Source organism: Cervus elaphus, chromosome 23, assembly GCF_910594005.1.
Source record: "Cervus elaphus chromosome 23, mCerEla1.1, whole genome shotgun sequence".
In the NCBI taxonomy this organism is placed as follows: Eukaryota; Metazoa; Chordata; class Mammalia; order Artiodactyla; family Cervidae; genus Cervus; species Cervus elaphus.
The window spans coordinates 42,104,273-42,126,970 of record NC_057837.1 but is presented as its reverse complement, the minus strand read 5'-3'; the positions used below and the strand labels follow the sequence as shown (position 1 = coordinate 42,126,970).

Here is a 22,698-nt window from a genome sequence, read left to right as displayed (position 1 = left end):
CCCACCCTGCCTGGGTCTTGCTCTCTCTCCCGGACAGGAGGCAATATTATCAGCTCGGGATGGAGGAGGCAGTGTCACGAGAGGGAAGGGACAGGCTGTCACACCAGAGGGGTGGACCAGGGGAGGAGTATGTCCTGGAGCAGATAGACTGGTCCCATGCCCAGGGAGGCCGGGTGGGAGCCGGAGACGGGAAGGGTGAAGCCTGGGTGCCTGGGGGCAGCAGCCACGATGGACCAGCAGTGAGATGCAGGTGGGCTCAGCCCTGGGCCCTGCTCCTGCTTCTGCCCTGAGAGACGGGCCTGCTCAGTCCTGTTCTGGGAGACCCTCCCAGGGTCTCCACAGCATCAGCAGCCATTCTCAGTTCTGAGTGTCCCAGGGGCCCTGTGTGTAGAGGAAACGCAGCCTGCCGCTCCAAAGGTCCAGAGACGCTGGGCAGCTGCAGGTTTCTAAGAGGTTCCAGGAGACACTGCAGCTTGTGGTGGGTGGGCCCATCTGAGTGGAGGCTGGAGCCCCTCCTATATTCCCCCCTCCCGTAGCTTCCCAGATCAGTGGATGTGTGTGAGCAAGCCACTGGGCATATGCTGAGGGGCCCAAGTGCAGGGTCCACCCTGCACTGAGCGTTGCCTGTCCAGCCATGCCAATGTCCCTCTAAGGATCATGCTCATCCCGTGAGACCTAGGCACAGCTCAGAGGCACCTGCGCTCCTAGGTTGTGCCGCCGGCAGCTGGCTCATGTGTCTGAAGGGAAGACGTGCAGCCCCCGGGCCCAGCCGGCTGCCCTGCTGGGAGGACGGCCCCAGCTGCCCAGCCCCCACCCTCTGGAACCAGGCTGCACAAGGCTGCTTGCAATGCTGACGTTTAATGACCAATTCTACGGGGTGACATGGACAGGGAGGCGTGTTCGCATGGCCTGTGAGTGACCCCGAGACAGCTGCTCATCCAGAGAACAGAGCCAGAGCCGCTCGGACACTGAAGGCACACGACAGGGTGGCGGGGTGCCCCCAGGCTGGGGTGTGGCCTCACTCAGCAGAGCCCCCCAAGCAGGTGTCGTTCAGGAGTTGGAACCTGGTCACCCAGGGTTCAGAGTCGACCGTGAAGAAGCAGGTGACGGTCTGTGGGAACAAGCGCAGTGACAGACTAGGCGGAAGGGACTTGTGAAGCTGGGGTCTCCAGCTCTAAAGCTGGCATCCAGCACACCCGACCTTCTTGGCTGGGCAGGTCACCCTGCCCTGCCAGGCCTGTGATCTCCAGAGACTCCTCCCCCTGACATCAGGATGTCCCATATGACCCATGCCCCCAGTGTCCCAGCAGGGCCTCTGACCTGTCCCAGTCTTATCCGGGGGTGGGGCTCACCCCCTTTTCACCTGGATCAGGAGCAACAGGGTAGGGCCTGGGAGGGAGGGCAGGGGGGCTCAGCTTCCATCCGTCCAGCTCTGGGCAGGGGCAGGAGGACCACTCGGCCACGGAGATGCTGCCCCTCCCCCCCACACTCCTTCTCCAGAAGGCGGGGCGGGGCGGTGGGTGACGACCAGGGAGGGGACATCTCGCCTTCCACCCAGGGGCCTGGACCACGTGGTCAGGAACAGTCTAACCCTACAGGGACCTGGGAAGCAGCAGCCGAAATGGGATCAGTGAGCAGACAGAACAGGGGTGAACAAGTGACCAGTGACCCCTGGGCTGGCCTGCCTGGCTGGCCTCCGTCCTGCAGACGACCCCTTGGTGTCCTTTGGAATGGCGTCGTCATCACTCTCCATACCGCCCGCCCTGATGCAGTGTCCATGGCCCTGTAACCTGAGGGTGGCTGGTGTGTGTCTTACATTGTTCACGTCTGGAGTTGCTTGAAAAGGACAGTTGTCGATGTCTTCGTCAAATTTCCCGCACCTGGTTCGGGCGAACTGCAGCTCCATGGAGAACACCAGGCCTATTTCTCTCTGTTCAGACAGTAAAGTGGATACTTTCTCCTCCCATACACACATGTCCACACACACATCCATACTCACACATCCACACACAGACACATACATACCCACACACACAGACACACACATATCCACAAACATCCACACATACATACACACACACACACAGTCACACACACAGACACACACTCACACACACACACACATGCACATATCAACACACACAGACACGAGGACGCAGCCACACAGCACATTCACAGGACTGGGACAATGACTACAAGAGCCACCCTCCCTCTCACGAAGTGCACTGTCTTCTTCTCCACTGCCTGGACTTCAGGCCTCGCAGGGTCCCCCCATTCTAGCCCAGCCTTTATTCCCAACACCCAGAGTCAGTCTTGCACTCCAGGCTGGAGACTGCAGGCAGAGGCCCAGCTGGGGGCAGCCGGGGAGCAGGGCCAGGCGGGACCCACTCCTGTCCCTGGATGGAAGCTGGAGTCGTGTGGAGAGCCCTCTGCCTTCCTTCTGTCACTCGATCCAGAGGTGCAGGGGGCTGTTGCCCCAGCGTGTCCCCCCACCTCCAGGCACTCACACAAAGCACAGGTACACATCCACATAAGGCCACACACAGGACCGGAAGTGCTCCTTCTGCAGAATGCTCTCAGCATTTCTGTCTGCAGTGCATGTGAAAATTGCACCCCTGGTCGTGTTCTGCAGATTTCATTGCCATGAGAACATTTTAGGTTTCAGAACGTGGTCTGGGAAGAGTGTAAATCATGCTCGATCCATGGAGGAGAAGGAGCCCGGAGCACATGGGGTCAGAGCAGAGGCCCTGAACGCCCAGAGGCTCCTCAGGATGAAGGGCCTCCAGCTGCTTTCCCTTTTCCCTCTCTCTCTGGTTTTCCTAAATGAGCCTCGTTTAATGTTATTTCCATGAAATCGATTCTAAGTCTCTAATCCGGGGTTTTCTGTCTGGCTCTTTTTTGTTTTTAAATAAATAGTTTCATCCCCTCATAGTTCATATTTTGCTTATTCTTCATAAAACAAGGTGAAAAATGACAAAACTGAAAAAACACCTCCCAGAGTTTAAAAAATTCCCTTTTTTTTCCCCAATAAAAACTGAAACTAACCCAATAGGCTGTATTTCCCTCTATTTTATGGTTGTCAAATGATGATCGAGATCCCTTGATGACACACCCTCCCAACCCTAGTAACAGCCTGTGAAGCCTGCAGTGGGGAAAATATGGTACTTACCAATTCCTGCCACGACCTCAGTACACGCACCACTTTGTAAGCATTCCTGTCCAGGCTCCTCAGGTTGTACATGTGTAAGACATACTCCACAACGGAAGGAAAGTAAAGCTCCAAGGTATTTCTGTTTTCACTATTCTCACCCACTTGGGGACGCCAGCCATAAGTCACCAGGAGCTGTGGACCTAAGAGAAGCAAGAGCAGGGCCCAGGGCTGAGCCCACCTGCACCTCCGCTGCCGGCCCTTCATGGCTGCTGCCCCCAGGCACCCAGGCTTCATCCTTCCAGTCTCCGGCTCCCACCCGGCCTCCCTGGGCATGGGTCCAGTCTATCTGCTCCAGGACATACTCCTCCCCTGGTCCACCCCTCTGGTGTGACAGCCTGTCCCTTCCCTCTCATGACCCTGCCTCCTCCATCCCTAGCTGATAATATTGCCTCCTGTCTAGGAGAGAGAGCGAGACCCAGGCAGGGTGGGTTGGGAAGGAGCAACCGTGGAGGAAGCCCAGCCACACGCACCCCTCAGCATCTCAGGGGGATCAGAGACTTATGGAGTGCCCCAGACTTGGATGATGAATCAAGGGCACAGTTGCAAGGAGTGTGAGTGGAAGGAGGTCCCGGGACGCAGCAGTTGGTGAGGGTCAGAGAGACAAGGAGGGACAGGACCAAAGAGGATGAGTGGCCCGAAGTCAGCTCTGTGGGTGAGAGAAGGCGGCCTGCCCAGAGGTGAAGTGTCTTCCCCCCAAGAAAGCAGCCCCGAGCTGAGGTCTTTCAGGTGCAGATGTGCCCCCATCCCTGTGGCCTCCAGCGCCCTTCAGTTTTGGAACATGGGCTCCCAGGCCCCTGGGTGGGTGCTGGGGTGGGGTGGGGGCAGGGTTTGCAGGTCGTGGGCCCAGGAACTTCCCGCAGAATCCCTGAGTCTCCCTTGGCAGGACCCCTCAGCTCCTGGATTCTCAGCCTGGGGCCTGGCCGGCTAATAGATACGCCCCCTCTGAGGTGTCCTAGGCAGGCTGGCCACGACACTCAGTGGGCCCTCGCTGTCCTCTTTGTCACTGTTCCTTTGTCGGGGATGCCGTCACCAGAGGAGGGGGAGGGGTGAAGGGGAAGCAGAGAGCAGGGAAGCCCATGTGCTCAGGAGCTGAGCTGTGTCCTGGGGGATGCTGGCGCCCTCTGGGGGCCTCGTGGCCACAGCTCAGGGACACACAATTCCCTGTGAGCAGGGAGGGCCCGTTTCACAGAAGAGACCCTCACTGCCTCCAGCTGGGGCACAAAGGAGCCCTGGGACCACGACACAGCGCACTCTTTCCAGACAAGACTTCGGCCCTGTGCCTCTGCAACATTTAGGCTCCGTCCATAGCCACTTGGGAACTTCAGAGGGGTCCAGCACCCATGGAGGTCTGTGGACGCCCGGGACCCTGGGCCTTGTCCGTCCCCGGGATCCTGACCCTGCAGGTCTGGGCAGGCCTGGAGAAGGTGCATCTTAGCCAGCTCCCAGGGGACGGTGCTGACCTGACTGGGTAGCCCAGTTCAGAGTGCCCTGGGAGTGGTTGGGGCAGAGTCACATTGAACTGTCAGGCACTTGTGTGGGCTAGGGGCTGCAGGCTTGAGACTGGTTTCTGGGGGCCGCACTGATCAGGGAGGGGTCAAACTACCATTCCTGGGGACAGAGAAAAAAGTGGGTTTCCAGAAGCCCGGCCTCCATGAGTAGGTGGTGCCTGGGTGGGGAGAAGAGGGGCTTTGATCCTGCCAGCCTGTCCCCTTCTTGCTCCTGGCACAGACAGTCTCAGGGCTGGTGTCTTCCTAATACTCAAAACTCCTTTTCATATTTAGTTAATGCCTAAGAATTGAAATTTTTCTAATTACAGCTATTACAAGGAATTTTAGGGTGAAAAGCCCTACCCTCTTACCCCAACCCCTGCCCAACACCTCCTGGGCCAGCACTTTGGACAGCACTCACTCTGCGGGTCCAGAGCCAGCACTGGGCTCTGTGGGCCCTTCCCCATCCAAGGGCTTAGCTCTCAGCCTGGGCCTATCCAAGAGCCCCAGCTAAGCCCTAGGGTTGATTGGGAATCCAGATCTCTGCTGAGACCCTCTCCTATCAAACTCAAAGCCTGGAACATCCATCTGGTCCTGGTCATTCCACTTCTGCACTCACTGTTGAGCACCCAGGGCATTTAAAATAAAAATTGTTGTTGTTCAAAAAAAAAAAAATGAATTATAGTTGATTTAATATTAGTGGTGGGACAGGACTGAGCAACTAACACACACACACAGAGGTGTATATACATTGTTGCTATTGTTGTTCATTCACTAAGTCATGTCCAACTCTGCAACCCCATGGAGTTCAGCCAGCCAGGCTTACCTGTTCTTCACATTTGTTCAAACTCATGTCCAGTGAGTCGGAGATGCCATTCAATCATTTTATCCTCTGTCACCCCCTTCTCATCCTGCCCTCAATCTTCCCCAGCATCAGGGTCTTTTCCAATGAGTCGGATCTTTGTATCAGGTGGCCAAAGTATTGGAGCTTCAGCTTCAGCATCAGTCCTTCCAATGAATATTCAGGGTTGATTTCCTTTAGGATTGGCTGGTTTGATCTCCTTACTGTCCAAGGGACTCTCAAGATTCTTCTCCAGCACCACAGTTTGAAAGCATCAATTCTTTGGTGCTCAGCCTTCTTTATGATCCAACTCTCACATCCGCACATGACTACTGAAAAAACCATAGCTTTGTCAATATGGAACATTTGCATCAGCAAAGCGATGTCTCTGCTTCTTAGTATGCTGTCTGGATTTGTCAAAGCTCTCCTTCCAAGAAGCAAGCATCTTTTAATTTCATGGTTGCAGTCATTGTCTGCAGTGATTTTGGAGCCCATGGAAATAAAATCTGACACTGTTTCCACTTTTTACCCATCTATTTGCCAGAAAGTAATGGCACCAGATGCCATGATCTTAGTTTTTTGAATGTTGGATTTTAAGCCAGCTTTTCCATTCCATTCTTTCACCCTCATCAAGAGTACTCCACTCAAAGTTATTACAAGAAAATGAATTTATCTCCCTGTGTTATACAATAAATCTTTGTTGCTTATCTATTGTATACTGTGTACTTCATCTGTCTTAATCCCTTACCTCTAATTTGCCCCTCCTCCTTCTCTGTACTAGTTTCTTCTTGTATCAGTGAATCTGTTTCTGTTTTTCATACAGATTTGTTTGAATTAATATTGGGGTTTCCACATGTAGGTTGACACAGAGCATGTTTCTTTCCCTCTGACTTATGTCTCTCAGCATAATATTCTCTATGTCCATCGACATTGCTGCATTAGAAGAATTGGGTCCTTTTTTAAGGCTGAGTACTGTTCCATGTGTATTCATACTGCATTACCTTTTTCCTTTGAAGCGTTAGAGCTCGTGATGGGTGAGGTCTCTTTTGCCCATCCCAAGGCTCAGTTGCTATGGCAGCCACAGCACTCCATCCTGTCATGAGCTGGACCAGTGCTGTGGACTTTCTTCAAGGTGCCGTTTGACTAGTGATGGAAGTGGGGAAACTGATCCACAGGAAGAGGTTTCTATGGATTTCTACACTTAGTGGGGACAAGTCTGCCTGCTGTGTCCTAACGTAGCAGGAACCTGGCTTGGCTACCCCCATGGTTCTGAGGTCCAGAAGGGACGATGGCAGCAGCTCCAGCATGGGGGGAGTCCACTCCGTGTAGGGCAGGGGGGGTCCGTCTTGTACCCAGGGAGTGAGGGGAGGGCATTGGGGTGACCCAGGTGGACAGGCTGGGGGAGGAGGAATCTGTCCTTCACTTTCATCTGTGGCTCCCGGCAACCCCCTGCCTGAGTCCTGTGCCCCACCCTCTCTTGCTGGCCTTCTCCCCGGCCGATACTCAGGGATCCTTGATAACTATGGGGCTGAAATCACTCCTGGGGTCTGCACGTGGCTGTCCTGATGAGCCCATGGGTGTGTCAAGGACCTGGACGTGGCAGCTTCACACCCCTCCTTACCCCTTTGTCGGAGCTCCGTCACTGGTAGCACTCGTACCTGGCTGTGTTCATGATAAAATGACCAGGCACTGATGATGTGGTGTCTTTTGGATCCCCTAGCTCCCTCCTCTGTCACTGACTCCCCTGGCATTCGATTTCCAGTCCAATGCCCAGTTTTGCCAACCCCCCCCACCTCCCCTTCAAGGCTGCTACCATGGGTGCCCTTCCCTGGCCCGTGGCCAACCGCCGCCGTCATCACCTCCTTCCTTCCTCGTGTCTCTGTCACGAGGCCAGTCTGGCAGCAGGGGAGGAGCACCAAGGAAGTGGAAGCCCAAGGAAGCCTGTTCCCTACAGAGCCAAAGCCCTCACATTCCAGGCCAGTGATTCTCAGGCAGGCCTTTTAGAATCCTTCCCAGCTATTGCAGACCACCTTCTGTCACCCACAGAGCTGACTCCAGGCCACTCATCCTCTTTGGCTCTGTCTGTCCTGGTCTCTCCAACCCTCACCTGCTGCTGTGTCCCAGGACTGCCTTCCACTCACACCCCTTGCAATTGTGCCCTTGATTCAACATCCAAGTCTAGGGTACCCCATAAGCCTCTGACCCCCCTGAGATGCTAAGGTGGGCATGTGACTGGAGTTCAGCAGCAGCGGACCGTCCTCGATGGTTGGTCCTTCCCAACCCACCCTGCCTGGGTCTCGCTCTCTCTCCTGGACGGGAGGCAATGTTATCAGCTTGGGATGGAGGAGGCAGGGTCACGAGAGGGAAGGGACAGGCTGTCAGACCGGAGGGGCAGACCAGGGGAGGAGTATGTCCTGGAGCAGATAGACTGGACCCATGCCCAGGGAGGCCGGGTGGGAGCCGGAGACGGGAAGGGTGAAGCCTGGGTGCCTGGGGGCAGCAGCCATGACGGACTGGCAGCGGAGGTGCAGGTGGGCTCAGCCCTGGACCCTGCTCTTGCTTCTCTTAGGTCCCCGGCTCCTGGTGAGTCACAGCTGGGGTCCCGAAGAGAAAGAGGGAGATGATGACCAGAGATTCTTGAAGAACTACCCCCCTGCCACCGTGGAGTATGCCTTGCACATGTACAACCGGACGAGCCAGGGCAGGAGTGCCTACGAAGAGGTGCGTGTACTGCGGTCGTGGAAGGATCCTGTAGGTACCCTCCCCTGCTGGTGCACACCTGCTGTTAATGAGGGTCTGGCAGGGGTAGGAGGTGCTTAACAAGGGGTCTCGATCATCATTCAAAGCCCGTAAAATAGAGGGAAATACAACCTGTTGGGTTAGTTTCAGTTTTTAGAAAAGAAATAACTTGCGAATGTTTTAAATCTCCATTAGTCTACCCACATGTAAAATGTATTTTCAGTTTTCATTATATTTGAGGTTGTTTAAGGAAGAATGACCAAAATATAGACTGTAAGGGGATAAAGCTACTTACCTTTTTGGTTTTTTTTTTTTAAAGAGGCAGACAGAAAATATTGGACTAAAGAGATTCAGAAAAGATTTCAAGGAAATAACATTAAAAGAGGTTAATTTACAAAATAGAGAGAGAGAGAGACACAGAGACGTACAAATAGCAGGAGGGGGAAAGCGCCTGGAGGGTCAGGAGCCACAGCCCCCTGGTTCTGAGGGGCCTCGAGGAGCTCACGGCCTCTCCTTGGAGTCCACGTGCTGTGGGCTCCTGGGCCTCCATCTACATGGATCCAGTATGATTTTTTTTAATTAATATATTTATTTTAATTGGAGGATAGTTGCTTTATAATATTGTGATGGTCTTTATCATATATCCACATGAATTGGCCACAGGTATACATGTATTCCCCTCATTTTGAACCCCACTCCCACCTCCCTCCCCATCCTTCTCTCTGGGTGGTCCCAGAGCCCCAGCTTTGGGTGCCCTGCTGCACGCAGCGAACATGCCCTGGTCATCTAATTTACATAAGGTGAGTGTGTTTCAGTGATCCAGTGTGATTTATACTCATCCCAGATGGTATTCTTCATCCTAAAACGTTGTCCTAGCAATGGAATCTGTACAGAATGTAACCAGGGGTGTGTGATTTTCACATGGGCTGCAGACAGAAATGCCGAGAACATTCTGCAGAAGGAGCACTCCCGGTCCTGTGTGTGCCTGAATGTGCATGTGTGTGTGAGAACGTACAGCAGCTCCATGCGGCTCCTTCCTTGCTGTAGGACGGGTGAAAGTAGTGACAACAGGGTGCAAAAGGGAATATCCATTTCTCAGCCCAGATTTATCCAGAAAATCGGCAGTCAAGCCCCTCCTGCCAAGACCCCTGTCCTGCCCACACAGCTTGGATCTACCTGTCAGGTACATAAGGAAGGGGAGGAGGGCTATGTCCACTTCAGTGTCTGTCCAAACCCAGGTGGACATCGGCCTGGTGTTCTCCATGGAGCTGCAGTTCGCCCGAACCAGGTGCGGGAAATTTGACATCGACAACTGTCCTTTTCAAGCAACTCCAGACGTGAACAATGTAAGATACACACCAGCCACCCTCGGGTTACAGGGCAATGGACACTACATCAGGGCGGGCAGTGTGGGGAGTGATGACGACGCCATTCCAAAGGACACCGAGGGGTCATCTGCAGGATGGAGGCCAGCCAGGCAGGCCAGCCCAGGGGTCACTGGTCACTCGTTCGCCCCTGGCCTGTCTGCTCACTGATCCCATTTCAGCTGCTGCATCCCAGGTCCCCCTAGGGTTAGATTGTTCCTGACCACGTGGTCCAGGCCCCTGGGTGGAAGGCGAGATGTCCCCTCCCTGGTCATCACCCACCACCCTGCCCTGCCTTCCAGAGGAGTAGGGGGGGGGAGGGGCAGCATCTCTGTGGCCGAGTGGTCCTCCTGCCCCTGCCCAGAGCTGGACGGATGGAAGTTGAGCCCCCCTGCCCTGCTGCTACTGCTTCAGGTGACAAGGCAGGGTGAGCTTCGTCCCCTGGACAAGCCCGGGTCAGGTCAGAGGACCCAGTGGGACACTGGGGGCATGGATCATGTGGGACATCCTGGTGTCAGGGGGAGGAGTCCCTGGAGATCACAGGCCTGGCAGGGCAGAGTGACCCGGTGCCTCTGGGGTCAGCAGAGGGTCCCAGGTCAGGAACATCTAGGATGAGCTTGGGGCTGCTCCTGGGGGCCACTCCGGGTAGGTAGGTAGGGTGGGTGTGGCTTTAGAGCTGGAGACACCAGCTTCCTGAGGCCGCCCCTGGACACTCTGTCCCTCTGCTATTCCCACAGACTGACGCCTGCTACTTTACGATTGCCACTGACCCATGGAGAACAAAGTTTAAACTCCTGAACGACACCTGCTTGGATGGCTCCGCCGAGTGAGGCCACACCCCAGCCTGGGGGCACCCCGCCACCCTGTCGTGTCCCTTCAGTGTCCGAGCGGCTCTGGTTCTGTTCTCTGGATGAGCACCTGTCTGTCGCACCCAGGCCATGAGGACACGCCTCCCTGTCCATGTCACCCTGTAGAACTGGTCATTAAACGTCAGCATTGCAAGCAGCCTTGTGCAGCCTGGTTCCAGTGGGTGGGGGCTGGGCAGCTGGGGCTGTCCTCCCAGCAGGGTAGCCGGCTGGGCCCGGGGGGTGGGTCTCTCCCCTTCACACACCTGAGCCGCCACAGGTGGAACAACCCACACAGGTGCATCTGGGCTGTGTCTCTGGCTTCAGCATCCCTGCCCCAGGGCAGCCCTTCAGAGGCAGGTCTGCTGGAGAAGCCCATGATTGCCTTGGGACTCTAGGTAGCAGTCGTATGGTCCTTCTCCCTCCTTCCCCTCCTCCCTGTGTGGCCTGAGCGAGCGTGCATGCTCAGTCACTTCAGTTGTGTCTAACTCTTTGTGACCCCATGGACTGTAGCCCACCAGGCTCCTCGGTCCTTGGGATTCTCCAGGTAAGAATCCTGGAGTGGGTTGCCATGCCCTCCTTCGGGGATCTTCCTGACCCAGGGATCGAACCCGTGTCACCCATGGCTCCTGGCATGGCAGATGGATTCTTTCCCGCTGAGCCCCAGGGGAAGCCCGGTGTTGCCTGCAATCACCTCTCAGATCAGTACCTGCTCCCGTGTGTGCGGCAGGCTTTCCTGGGGGAGGGGGCCAGTCTTGTGGTGTGAGGACTCTTCAGCATGTGAGTGTCCTCCACCCAGGGCTGGCTGGCTTCCCAGGCCCGGGACTCGGGCAGGGCCGAGGGGAGCCCAGCCGCAGGCGTCCTCACTGTTGGCAGGCACCGTTCAGTGTGGGCACAGCTGTGTGCCTGTCCCCCTGCCACCTGGTCACAGACCCTGCTGGTTCTTTTCCATGACCCTCCCCAACCCCTCCTTCTGCTCCCTCCAAGGCCTTTCCTGACTCCTGGCTCTTCCATCAAAGGAAGCTTTCAAGGTCCTTTAGGCACTGTGATCCCCATCATGTTTCCAAGGAATCGACCCCACTGTTCCCCTCAAGCAGCTCCTGGGAAGGGTCTCCCTGGGGTCGCCCCAAAGTGGGGAAGCCGCTGGCCCTTCATGAGCTCACCCCTTTCCTGGGGCAGTGGCAGGGCTACCAAGAGGCGTACTTGCCTAAAGCTCCAGGAGCGAGCAACGAGAATGAAAACAGAACACGAAATCTGGTGCAATATCAGGGGACCTGCTGCCTCTATTGGACTGAGGTGCAGAGTCCACTCAGAGTCCAGCTTTTATTCCTGATTGCAGACTTTCTTTGATCTATCTTTCCTAAGACACGGCACTGACATAGTCCAGAGCTTCTTGTTTTTACCCCAGGCTGTTCCCTTCTGGGAAATTCTTGGGAGCAATTAGCAAGTGCGTAGGCAGTGTTCATGCCGGACGCTGACCCAGTGTTCCAAGGTCCATGCTTTCATGATCCCAGTCATACTCCCTTCTGGGTCTGGCCTTGGGGTCTGTAACAAGGCTATTATTCTAAGAAAAACATGAAAAATCATCAACACAGTTTCTTGATATATGCTGTTTTTCCAGGTGCTATTTCTGTGAAATTTCTCAACCCTGTGAAAGTACATTATTAGAAATTCCTATTAGAAGCCCTATAGGTACTGAGGGCCTCGGTGTTTCTGCCTGGATGCTGCTGCTGCGGTCAGCCCACAGGAGTGGAGCTGTGTCAGTGGTCCTGCCTCTGCAGGGGGCTACAGGGCCTGGCTTTGTCTTGCTCCACTGGCCCCGCTTGTCCAGAAGGGAGGACCCCTGGGGGTGCTTGGCTTCGTGAGCCCAGGTGTGGATGGAGGGACCCGTCGTGGAGGGAGGAGCTCCCGCCCTGGCCCTGTGCACCTCACCTGGGATGGCACACCCTGGCCCCTTCCTCCTTCCAGAATCTGTGTGCTGAGGAATCATGGGATTGGGTTTCTGGCCCAGCTGTCCCTCCCTGGGCAACAACCCCCATACCCCCAGTTGAGGTGAGGTGGCTAGGCCCCAAGCCTCATTCACAGCTCAGGCAGGCGCACCCTCTCCTGAAACAAGACAATAGAGTGGTCTCTGCCTTCCCAGATGCTAACCTGCTGGGCCCAGGCACCATCACCAAGGCTTACGGCTGGGCCCTGAGTGGGCCATGAAAGAAAATACAGCATCAATGGCAAATGCGCTACCTCTAGATCCTGTGCTTTGCTCTGTGGCCACTTTCTCAATTGCCAGGAAACATTTTGACACTTTCCTCAGCTTTCCCAGGGGTCAGGGTCCAGGCAGAGACCTTGCTGTTGTTCAGTCGCTCAGTGTCATGTCTGAATCTTTGTGACCCCATGGACTGCAGCACGCCACGCTTCCTTGGCCTGCCTCCTGGAGTTTGCTCAAACTCATGTGCACTGAGTCGGTGATGCCATCCAACCATCTCATCCTCTATTGCCCACTTCTCTTCCTGCCCTCAATCTTTCCCAGTATCAGGGTCTTTTCCAATGAGTCAGCTCTCAGCATCAGGTGGCCAAAATATTGGCGTGTCAGCCTCAGCACCAGTCCTTCCAATGAATATTCAGGGTTGAATAAATAAGGATTGAACAAAAAGGAACAAGTGGAGACCTTATCTCTGCAGATTCCCTGGACCTCACCATAGAAACAGAGGTGGGGGCAGGGCTGTCAAATGATGGAGGGACCAGCTGTGGGGTCTTCTTGGCCTCAGTCTGCTCCCCAGGCTATACCTCCCCTCCTGGTCCCCAGACCCCCAGGGGCCTAGAGTCACCCTGGGATTTGGACTCTGGGTTCCTCTTGCTGTAGTCAGCCCTGGGAAGCAACATGTTCTGCTGGGAAATGCATTTATGAGTCTTTCTTTTTTTCCCCCCAAATCCTTGATGACATATGCTGACAAGCAGTGAAATGGGTATGAGAGATGAAGAGGGATAAACTAGGTATGAATGAGTCACGAAGCTGAACCGTCCAGCATGGAAACACAGTCAATAATGTTGTCAATACCTTTGGAGGATAACAGATGGTAACTAGAGTTATGGTGGGCATCACTTTGTAACGTAGAGAAATATTGCATCACTGTAAGTTCTACACTTGGAACTAACAGTGTTGTACGTCAGTTATACTATAATTTACTAAAAGAAAGAACTGAGGTGTTTCTCTCCCAAGTCCTGCAATGGCTGCAGGCTCCTCTCAGGAGGTTCAGATCCCCCGCCGGCCAGTCTGCCCCACACAGGTGCCCACTGCAGGTTCTGCAGGAGGAGAAGTCTCAGGAGATTCACCCGGCAGTCAGGTAGGTACCCACCTGCTCCTGTGTGCTTGCTCACACTTACCTGGCTGGTCCTGACCTGCCCTCCAGGGCTGCTGCCATGTTCACCACTATGTTCTGGAAAGTGCTTCTTTTTCATTTGTTAATTCACTTCACCATCTCAGCCCAGCCCTATGCACAGATACACAGACAGACACACACACACACACACACACACACACACACACACAGACACACACGGCGGGAGCCTCCCCTGATTGGCGTCTCCGGGTCTCCACACCTCGCAGCCCTCTCTCCCACACTGAACTGAAGTTAATCAACAACCCAGAGAGGTGATGGTGCATTACCTTTGACGCTGGACCACCGAGAGCACCATGGCTTCCAACCCGGACTTTCGGACACTCTGTCTGGGGGAAGCCATCCGCCTCACCCAGTACACAGCGGCTGTGCAGACAGACCCTCACAGAGGACAGCAGAGACCACCTGCTCACAGCTAACACCAGCCAGTAGCCACAAGGGCAAGCCGCCTGAGGAGTGGGCTTCCCGGAGCCAGGCTCACCTTCAGACCAGGACAGTGCCGTGAGAGCCTGGGAGTGACCTCAGGAGAGGTGACACCAGCCAGACCACCCCAGACCCCTGACATGCAGACACCATAGAGAAATAGATAAATTACTTGAAGCACCAAGGGTAGGGTGATCAGTCACAAAGCATTAGATCATACCTCCACTCTGTTCGAGCGCACACACAAGTACACACACACATGCACATGCCCAAATGCAGCTTTCTCTTCCCGCACCATCACTCTCACATTTTCCTGCCTCAATTCAAAACCGAAAGTAAAACACAAGTCTCCCAATCACCCAATGACCTCCCAGGTTGGATTGGGAGGGGTTAAAACTGTGTCTGAAGCCATGATGCTGTGCCTTCTGGAGCCCTGGGAGGGAGCTTTCCATGGAAATCCATGGACACATTCTCAGTGCATCCTCAGGGCCTTGTAGAAACTCCCCACCTGAAGCAGTGGAGGAATGGGGCTTCCTGTTAGTTCCACACAAAGAGCTGTCAGTGGAAAGTAATTTGTGCAGAGCTTGGTGAAATATGGTAACAGGTTCACATTCTCTTCCATTCATTGGGAGCAGACTGTCCCCGCTGGTAAATGCACTGACCAAGAAGAAGATGCTACCTACCAGCACCGCATCCATAGCTTTCGCGCCTGGAGAATGCACAAAAAGCAAGCGGGCTACAAAAGGGAAGTTGAGAGGTCAGATGTGCTATTTAAGTGTTTTACAAGTATCTTCACTTCTTGAAATGCACATGAGAGTTGCAGAGTGGCTAGCTGACCATTAGATAGGACTGCATTCTTTCTTCAGCATCTTGAGTTCAAATTTCCAGGGTTTGGATGCCACAATAAAGGTACAATAAAACATCTGAAGAGATAAAAAGAATAATAACTCATAAGCAAGAAATTCCAAAAAAAAGAAAACCAGAAGCTCCTATTTCCAGGTGTCTAGATTTGGCTTAAGGAGGGGCCAGTCAAGCTCCTGCAGGCCCCCGAACAGTTGACCTGATGGCTGAGGAGACAGCTTCACAACTGAGTGCCACTTCGATTCATGTCCCTGTGATATGAGGTCATCACAGTCAAGGCTCCATTTGCTCCAGGAGAGCAAGCATTGGAGCCTAGGATGAATTAGTCTTGAGAAAGTCTCCTGTCCAACTCTGGACTTCCCCCGCCACTGCCCCACGCAGACTTCCTGCAGCCCCTGGAGACCCCATGCTGCATGGAGGGCCCAGTGGGTCCTTCCCAGGGGAGGCAGAACCACAAGAATAGTCAGGGTCCTACAGGCTTTAGAAAGGGGAACAGAATCTGGCCAGGTCCCACCAGGAAAAGCTTGCAGCTGGGGAGCTGGAAGGAGACACAGGGCCTGCAGAAGGAGCAGTGCTCCCAGCTTCTGACCTGGGTGAGATCACCCTGTCCCTCTTCTGGCCTAAAATATTTATTCAATCAGAATAAAAATATAAAGTGAGAAAACCTCCATTATATCAATGTGGCACTCAGTACAACTGAAGTTGTGTAAGATACAAAGACTAAGGGGTCAGGTTGAGGGGGACAAAGGACCAAGCAACCAGGAACCCAAACTGGCCATGGAGGAACTGAGTCCAGACTGGTGGGGCATCCGGGTTGCAGGGGATCAGGATGAGTTGAGCTGGTTCCTGGCAGTGTTGGGGAACATATTAGTTGTTCTAGTTGTTCAGTCTCTAATTTGTGCCCGACTCTTTGTGACCCCATGGACTGCAGCATCCCAGGCTTCCCTGTCCTTCACTATCTCCCAGAGCTTGCTCGGACTCATGTCCATTGAGTCGGTGATGCCATCCAACCATCTCATCCTCTGTCGTCCCCTTCTCTTCCTGCCTTCAATCTTTCCCAGTGTAAAGGTCTTTTCCAATAAATCGGCTCTTCACTTTAGGCAGTCAAAGTATTGGAGCTTCAGCTTCAGCATCAGTCCTTCCAATGAATAGTCAGAATTGATTTCCTTTAAGATGGACTGGTTGGATTTCCTTGTAGTCCAAGGGACTCTCAAGAGTCTTCTCCAGCACCACAGTTTGAAAGCATCAGTTTTTTCGGACTTCTTTATGATCCAACTCTCAAATCTGTACATGACTACTGGAAAAACCATAGCTTTGACTTTATGGACTTTTGTCAGCAGAGAGATGTCTCTGCTTTTTAATACACTAAGTTTGTCATCGCTTTTCTCCCAAGAAGAAAGCATCTTTTAATTTCATGGCTGCAGTCTCTGTCTGCAGTGATACTGCCCTCTAATAACAGTACAGTTTCAGAAATTCTTAGATTTTATTATTAACTAAAAATCTAAATGATGGAACAGTGTACAGTGCAATTCCCTACTACACAAAAACACAAATATAAAATAGAGGAAAAACTAGGATATATAACAATAAGTTGACAGCAGTAAACTTTCCATAAGGGTAGTTATAGCTGATTTTGTGTTTTTCTTCTGTAGTTGATTTTCAGCTATTTAGTACTTTGGAAAATTTTCATATTTCCTACCTTCTGTGAACCAGGCCTATAACTATTTAAAATAATACCAGGTTTTAAAACTTTTCCCCAAGGAGATCAGATAGTTAGCCTTTCTTCCTTTCTAAGACTCAATAAAGAAAACAATAAGCTCAAAACCTATAGGAGATCTGAAATGGGGAATCTATAAGAGTTGCATAAGCCTTGTAAGGACAGAGATGGGAAAGACTACCTGGAGGCTAATGAGTGATTTCAAGCAAGATAATTCAAGGTTGCTGAAGGCTGTCTCAGCACCTACCTTCTGCATTTGGGGATCCTCTTGTATTAAACAGTTATCAGTTATCCCTGAAATTTTCTTGCACATTGTCCGCTCAATTTTGACTTCAAGAAGGTAATCCAAACTATCCGTGACCTGTCCGTGAATCATTTAAAGTTAGAGATCATCAAAGAATATGTGGTATCAGTTGTCATTTCTGACAAACAAACATGTCATTGACTGCTTAGGGCAAAGGATGTCTCCCCGCCTCCCTCCCTCCTAGAGTTTGTTCTGACAGAGTTTTGGGGCAACGCAGAAGTGGTCCTTACCTTGTTCTCTCTGTCTCTCTGTTTCTCGATCTTTTTCATTATGATATTTAATTTTAAAGCAATGACAGCTCTCACCGAGATAAATCAAGAAAGCTATTTCCTAAAGGCCATTTTCCTGGGAAAACTACTGGTTTGTTCACTGGAGCTTGGAAAAGAATCAGCATTTTCAGTGAAATCCACTTAGAATATATTGCTTCCCTTTGGCAGTTTTAGTTATCTACACCTTATTTCATGTCACACACCCTCCCAAATCCCTGACTTTCCAGGCATCTCCCCTCACCCCTCCCCACCCTGCCCAGAGCCCACCACAGCCCTGTACTCACGCAGGCCTCATGAAGAAACCCACATGAGCAATGGTAAATGTCCACTCTCATGATTGCAGAATGAAAAGATTCTCGACCTTACTATGCATTAGAGAAATGCAAATCAAAACTACAATGAAGTGTCACCTCACACAGGTCAAGACAGCCGTCATCAAAAAATCTACAAACAATAGATGCTAGAAAGGGTGTGGCGAAAAAGGAACCCCTCTACACTATTGGTGAGAATGTAAGTTGGTACAACCACTATGGAGTAGTATGGAGATTCCTTTAAAACACTAAGCATAGAGTTCCCATATGATCCAGCAATGCTACTCCTGGGCATATACCCTGAGAAAACCATCATTCAAAAAGACACATGTACCCCAATGTTCCACTGCAGCATTATTAACAATAGCCAGGACATAGAAACAACCTGAACAGGAAAACAAAGTTTATAAGACGTTAGGGAGAGAATATTTAAAGAGAATGACCAGGTTAGTTAGATTCTGTACCTGAGCGTAGAAAAAGAGATAATTCAGAAAATAGAATAAACATTTTGGAAGTTCTTGAAAAGTCGCCTGGGCACTGAACAAAATGGCTGTAAGCAGAAATCTAAGTATGGTTTCATGAGTATAAAACATACTTTAAAATTTTCAGCTATGCACTAAGTGTCTGAAAGGACACTTGCAGGGGTGCCCACCAGGATTGATGTCTGTGGGGGATGTAAAGAAATCAGTGGTCACTTTCATTTTTTTTACCTCATCTACTTCCAAATGTACCCCAAGCACATTTTTCAGGACTGGATATCAAGTTTTCCAGTGCTGTTGGCATTTGGGGCTGTTGGCATTTGAATTTCTTGGCTGTGGGGGCCGTGCTATGCCTGAGGCGTGATGACCCACATTCCTGGACTCTATTCCTCAAATCTCAGTAGCAGCCCTTTCAGTTGTGATGACCAGAAACATCTCAGGCCATGACCAAAAATGCCCTGAAGAGCAAAATCTATGCCCAGTTGAGAATGAGTGCTTTGTATTTAGTAAATTTCCAAGTGAAATTTGCCAAAAAAACAGACTGCCCTAAATCATCCTCAACAACCACTGACCGACCCCCGGCCCCACCTTCGCCCCTGATTGCCCAGGAAAGGGAGGCAGATGGGGGTCCAGCTGTGGATTCAGCCCCTCACTCCTGCCATGGCCAGGCCTCTCTGATTCCGCTGGCCTCCTGTGACACCGTGCCCTCCTGGCTGGCTGCACCATTGTATCTTTGGCCCAGCTGGCATCATTCAGAAGCAGTAGCATCGGTGGATTAAGAATAGAGAGCCTGGGTTTAAATCTTGGCTCTTCTCTTAGTAGCTGTGTGACCCTGGGCAGGTTTCTAAACTTCTCTGTGCCTGTTTCCTCCTCTGTGAACTGGAGCTGGTAACTACATGCTTTTTCTTTAAGGGCCAGAGAGGAGATATTCCAGGCTTTGCAGCACAGACACAGCCCAGACGGCATTCAAAAAGTGTGCCTGGCAGTGTCCTAATAAAATTGTATTTATGGACATAAGTTTCAGTGTAATATAATTTTCATATATCACAAAATAGTCTCCTTTGGTTTCTTATATTCATTCATATCTCATGTGATGTACTAAGAAGGGCCATGGGCCAGATTAGGCTGCAGGCTGTGAGTGACAACTGCTGATAAATATCTTTGTAGTTTTAACTTAAGTCATTCAGTAGAATAGAGCAGTTTTCCATCTTTAGGGCCTGTGGGTATTTTATTAAGTTTTATCTGAATTGTCACCCAGTATTTTTCTGTTCGCTTTTGTTTGGGGATGGTGTATTCTTCCTTACCCCTTTCTTCAATATATTTTCAAGCGAATTTAAAACACCTCTCTCCTAGCCTCTCTTTTAACCTGTTTCCACTCTTTCTTTTGTATCCTTACCTGAATTCTAGAGCTGACAGTGAACTAAGAAATGAAATGGACACTCATGAAAAGAACCAGCGAACAATATGAAATGATATGTAAGTCTTGAGATATGTGGGTCTTTAGTTTATTTTATTATTAAATGGTGGTTTAGTCACTAAGTTGTGTCTGACTCTTTGCCACCCTATGGACTGTAGTCCACCAGGCTCTTCTGTCCATGGGGATTCTCCAGACAAGAATAATGGAGTGGGTTGCCATGCCCTCCTCCAGGCGATCTTCCCGACCTAGGGATCCAACCCTGGCCTCTTGCATTGCAGGTGGATTCTTTACTGACTGAACTACCAGAGAAGCCCAAGAGATTAAATATCAGCCTATAAAGCAGAGCCATCTATTTCTGTTTATATAAATAGAGAGCACAGGTTACAAAAAATGGACTAGTCCCAGGAAAGTCAGGAACCTCATTAAGAACAGCTATTAAATCTGAGCCCCCAGGGATGTGGGGTTGTAATTCAGCCACCCATTTGGGAATGGACATCCTGGCCCCGGTGATGCTTCCTAAAAACACAGAGCACACAACTGGGGCCACAGAGAGAACCAGAGGGAGCCCAGGGCCCACAGCCTGTGCAGACGGGCAAGGTGCCAGGTGTCCCACCTCTTAGGGGTCAGGACACTGAGTGAAACTTCTGCCTGCATAAGGAAACAGGAAAGGGAGGCAGGTTGGCGGTGGCTTGAGGTGGGCAGTACAGTTTGGGGGAAGGTGGGGTGAGTGGAGGAGAGGTGTGGGTCAGGCCAGCATCGTCCACAACACATCACCTTCTGCCCCCGCCACAACTGCTTCCTGCACCCCAACAACCCCACCTTGGGCTCCTGCATAGACAGCAGGACAATACTCTTTCTCAGGAAACGCAGTGCTGGTTCCTCTAAGACGCAGTCCATATTCCAATTCCTCCAGCTGCCTTAAGAGCATCCTTTATGGCATTATTTTATTGTTTGTTTATTTAGCTGCACCAGGTCTTGGTTGTGGCATGTGAAATCTAGTACCCTGACCAGGATATGAACCCAGGTTCCCTGCAGTGGGAGTATGGAGTCTTAGCCACTGGACCATCAGGGAAATCCTTGGTATTATTTTAAATCCAACAGACAACACAGAAACACATCTTGCCTTTATCATCATGCTTCCTAAGTTTCCTTTCAAGAGAACCATTTCCTGCTTTACCCCATCTTTCACAGCACTGATATTTAAATTTTTATCAATTTTTTAATTGGAGTATAATTGCTTTGCAATGTTGTGTTAGGTTCTGCTGCACACCAACATGCACAACAGCATGAACTGGCTATATGTATACATGTATCCCCTCCCTCTAGGACCTCCCTCTGACGCCCCCACCCCACCCCTCTAGGTCATCACAGAGCACCCAGCTGAGCTGCCTGTGCTACACACACCTTCCCGCTAGCCATCTATGTTACACATGGCAGTGCGTATATATCAGTGCTACTCTCCCAATTTGTCCCACCCTCTCCTTCCCTCTCTCTCTCCACAAGTACATTCTCGACATCTGTGTCTCTATTCCTGCCCTGCAAATAGGTTCATCGGTATTATTTTCCTTGAAATCTACAGCACTGATATTTTGAAGTGGTCTTAGAGTATGCCCCGTAATATGCTTGTGTGTGTGCTCAGCCAGTTCAGTTGTGTCCAACTCTTTGCGACCCCGTGGACTGTAGCCCGCCAGGCTCCTCTGTCCATGGGATTCTCCAGGCAAGAATACTGGAGTGGATTGGCATCTTCCCAACCCAGGGATTAAACCCACATCTCTTATGTCTCCTGCATCAGCAGAGGGGTTCTTTACCATGAACACCACCTGGGAAGCAGCGCCCCATAACATGGACTTGTCTAATTGTCCCTCACGATCACCCTCACACATTTGGGGCAGGAACACGGTATATGAGTGATGCCATGTCCTTGTAGTGATGTAACATCAGAGGCACATAGTGTCAGTTTGTCCAGCATGTTCTGGTTGTGATTAATTAACAAGCAATCCCTGTAGCTATGGCCCCTTCCCCTTACTTCTCTCCGTCTTGGGTGGCAGATTCATTGCTGATCTTTGCCTGAGTTTGTTATTACCTTGGTGGTTGCAAAAGGTGATTTTCTAGTTTCATATTCTTTCACATTTCTAAGTAAGCATTTTTCTGTAAAGAGGAATCTTCCCTTCTGCCCTGATTCCTATTTACAATGAAGCTGAGTGTGGAGTTTGTTTACTTGTTCACTGTGTTATAACGCACCCTTGTCAACATTCAGGTGGATGATATCTGCTCACACCATCCCAAATGTGGCCCCTTTAAGAGCCCCTTTGTACTCTTACCTGTGTTTTCTGATGTGACGATAATTTGAATGGATATATTATATTTTACCCCAGAATTATAAAAGAGAAAACTTACTTAACTTTCTTCCCCAAACCCCTAGATTAAAGTTTATAAATTTTGGCTCCAGGTATCTCTCAGCTGCTCTCAGCTGACAACAGCCCTCCCACAAAGGTGGGCGTGGGGACAAAGGATGAGAAGCAAGAGCAACCAACCTGCTCCTGGGACCTCAGAATGTTCGTCACCTTGTAGACATACGTGTCCCTGCTGGCCTCGTTGTACTCCTTCATGGCGAACCACAGTGCCTGCTGCACATACACATAGGATGCTGGGATGTCTTGGAATTCCCTCATCACCTTCGAACCCCAGGCTTGGACACCTCTGGAGGCGAGGGCCGCCATGGTCATCCAGAGCAGCAGGCCAGGGCAGATCCTGGCCATGACTCCTCAACCGGGGGTTCAGGCCGAGTCCCTCCTGTTCTGCCGAGGTTTAGCGGGCCCAGCTGCCTCCACAATGGCCCCTCCCAGCACTGCTGCAGGTGGAACGTGAACAACGGTTAACATCATCTGCCCAAAAATAAGCCGCCTGCGAGACTGTGTAATTCAGTTCATTTGCCCACCTCGGATCCTTCCTTTTTGGAAGGACACACACCTCCATGTACACACACACACACACACACACACACACACACACACACACCTGATCTTCCTGATGGC

General features: G+C 51.5%; 3 protein-coding genes across 4 annotated transcripts; 1 reads left to right on the top strand and 2 right to left on the bottom strand.

Moving 5' to 3' along the window:
- Positions 1-839: 839 nt before the first annotated feature.
- LOC122681824 (cystatin-9-like) lies at positions 840-3,489 on the bottom strand. The gene is made up of 3 exons (XM_043884305.1): positions 3,170-3,489; positions 1,817-1,930; positions 840-1,111 (listed from the first exon to the last, which is right to left on the bottom strand). Exons 1-3 carry the CDS (start codon positions 3,482-3,484, stop codon positions 1,019-1,021), a joined length of 522 nt encoding a protein of 173 aa, XP_043740240.1. The 5' UTR covers positions 3,485-3,489; the 3' UTR covers positions 840-1,018.
- A 4,445-nt stretch (positions 3,490-7,934) lies between these two features.
- On the top strand, positions 7,935-10,647 carry LOC122681904 (cystatin-9-like). Of its 2 annotated transcripts, none has more exons than XM_043884481.1 (3): positions 7,935-8,290; positions 9,517-9,624; positions 10,380-10,647. In XM_043884481.1, exons 1-3 carry the CDS (start codon positions 7,976-7,978, stop codon positions 10,470-10,472), a joined length of 516 nt encoding a protein of 171 aa, XP_043740416.1. In that variant the 5' UTR covers positions 7,935-7,975; the 3' UTR covers positions 10,473-10,647. The 2 variants fall into 2 exon arrangements, with proteins under 2 accessions (XP_043740416.1, XP_043740417.1); XM_043884482.1 differs by having other exon boundaries at positions 7,943-8,260.
- A 4,497-nt stretch (positions 10,648-15,144) lies between these two features.
- LOC122681078 (cystatin-13-like) lies at positions 15,145-22,383 on the bottom strand. The gene is made up of 3 exons (XM_043882800.1): positions 22,198-22,383; positions 17,131-17,244; positions 15,145-15,228 (listed from the first exon to the last, which is right to left on the bottom strand). The coding sequence occupies exons 1-3, from the start codon at positions 22,381-22,383 to the stop codon at positions 15,145-15,147; spliced, it is 384 nt and encodes a 127-aa protein (XP_043738735.1).
- Positions 22,384-22,698: the final 315 nt, after the last annotated feature.

What these genes read in the sequence shown, in the direction of transcription:
- LOC122681824 (XM_043884305.1), bottom strand. Translation starts at nt 3,484, where the DNA reads ATGCCCAGGGAGGCCGGGTGGGAGCCGGAGACTGGAAGGATGAAGCCT. An exon ending in TGAGGTCGTGGCAGGAATTG is followed by an intron (nt 1,931 to 3,169) that starts GTAAGTACCATA and finishes CTGTCTGAACAG; the next exon opens with AGAGAAATAGGCCTGGTGTT. An exon ending in CAACTCCAGACGTGAACAAT is followed by an intron (nt 1,112 to 1,816) that starts GTAAGACACACA and finishes TTGTTCCCACAG; the next exon opens with ACCGTCACCTGCTTCTTCAC.
- LOC122681904 (XM_043884481.1), top strand. Translation starts at nt 7,976, where the DNA reads ATGCCCAGGGAGGCCGGGTGGGAGCCGGAGACGGGAAGGGTGAAGCCT. An exon ending in TGCGGTCGTGGAAGGATCCT is followed by an intron (nt 8,291 to 9,516) that starts GTAGGTACCCTC and finishes GTCCAAACCCAG; the next exon opens with GTGGACATCGGCCTGGTGTT. An exon ending in CAACTCCAGACGTGAACAAT is followed by an intron (nt 9,625 to 10,379) that starts GTAAGATACACA and finishes CTATTCCCACAG; the next exon opens with ACTGACGCCTGCTACTTTAC.
- LOC122681078 (XM_043882800.1), bottom strand. Translation starts at nt 22,383, where the DNA reads ATGGCGGCCCTCGCCTCCAGAGGTGTCCAAGCCTGGGGTTCGAAGGTG. An exon ending in TTCTGAGGTCCCAGGAGCAG is followed by an intron (nt 17,245 to 22,197) that starts GTTGGTTGCTCT and finishes ATTCACGGACAG; the next exon opens with GTCACGGATAGTTTGGATTA. An exon ending in AGGATCCCCAAATGCAGAAG is followed by an intron (nt 15,229 to 17,130) that starts GTAGGTGCTGAG and finishes TTATCTCTTCAG; the next exon opens with ATGTTTTATTGTACCTTTAT.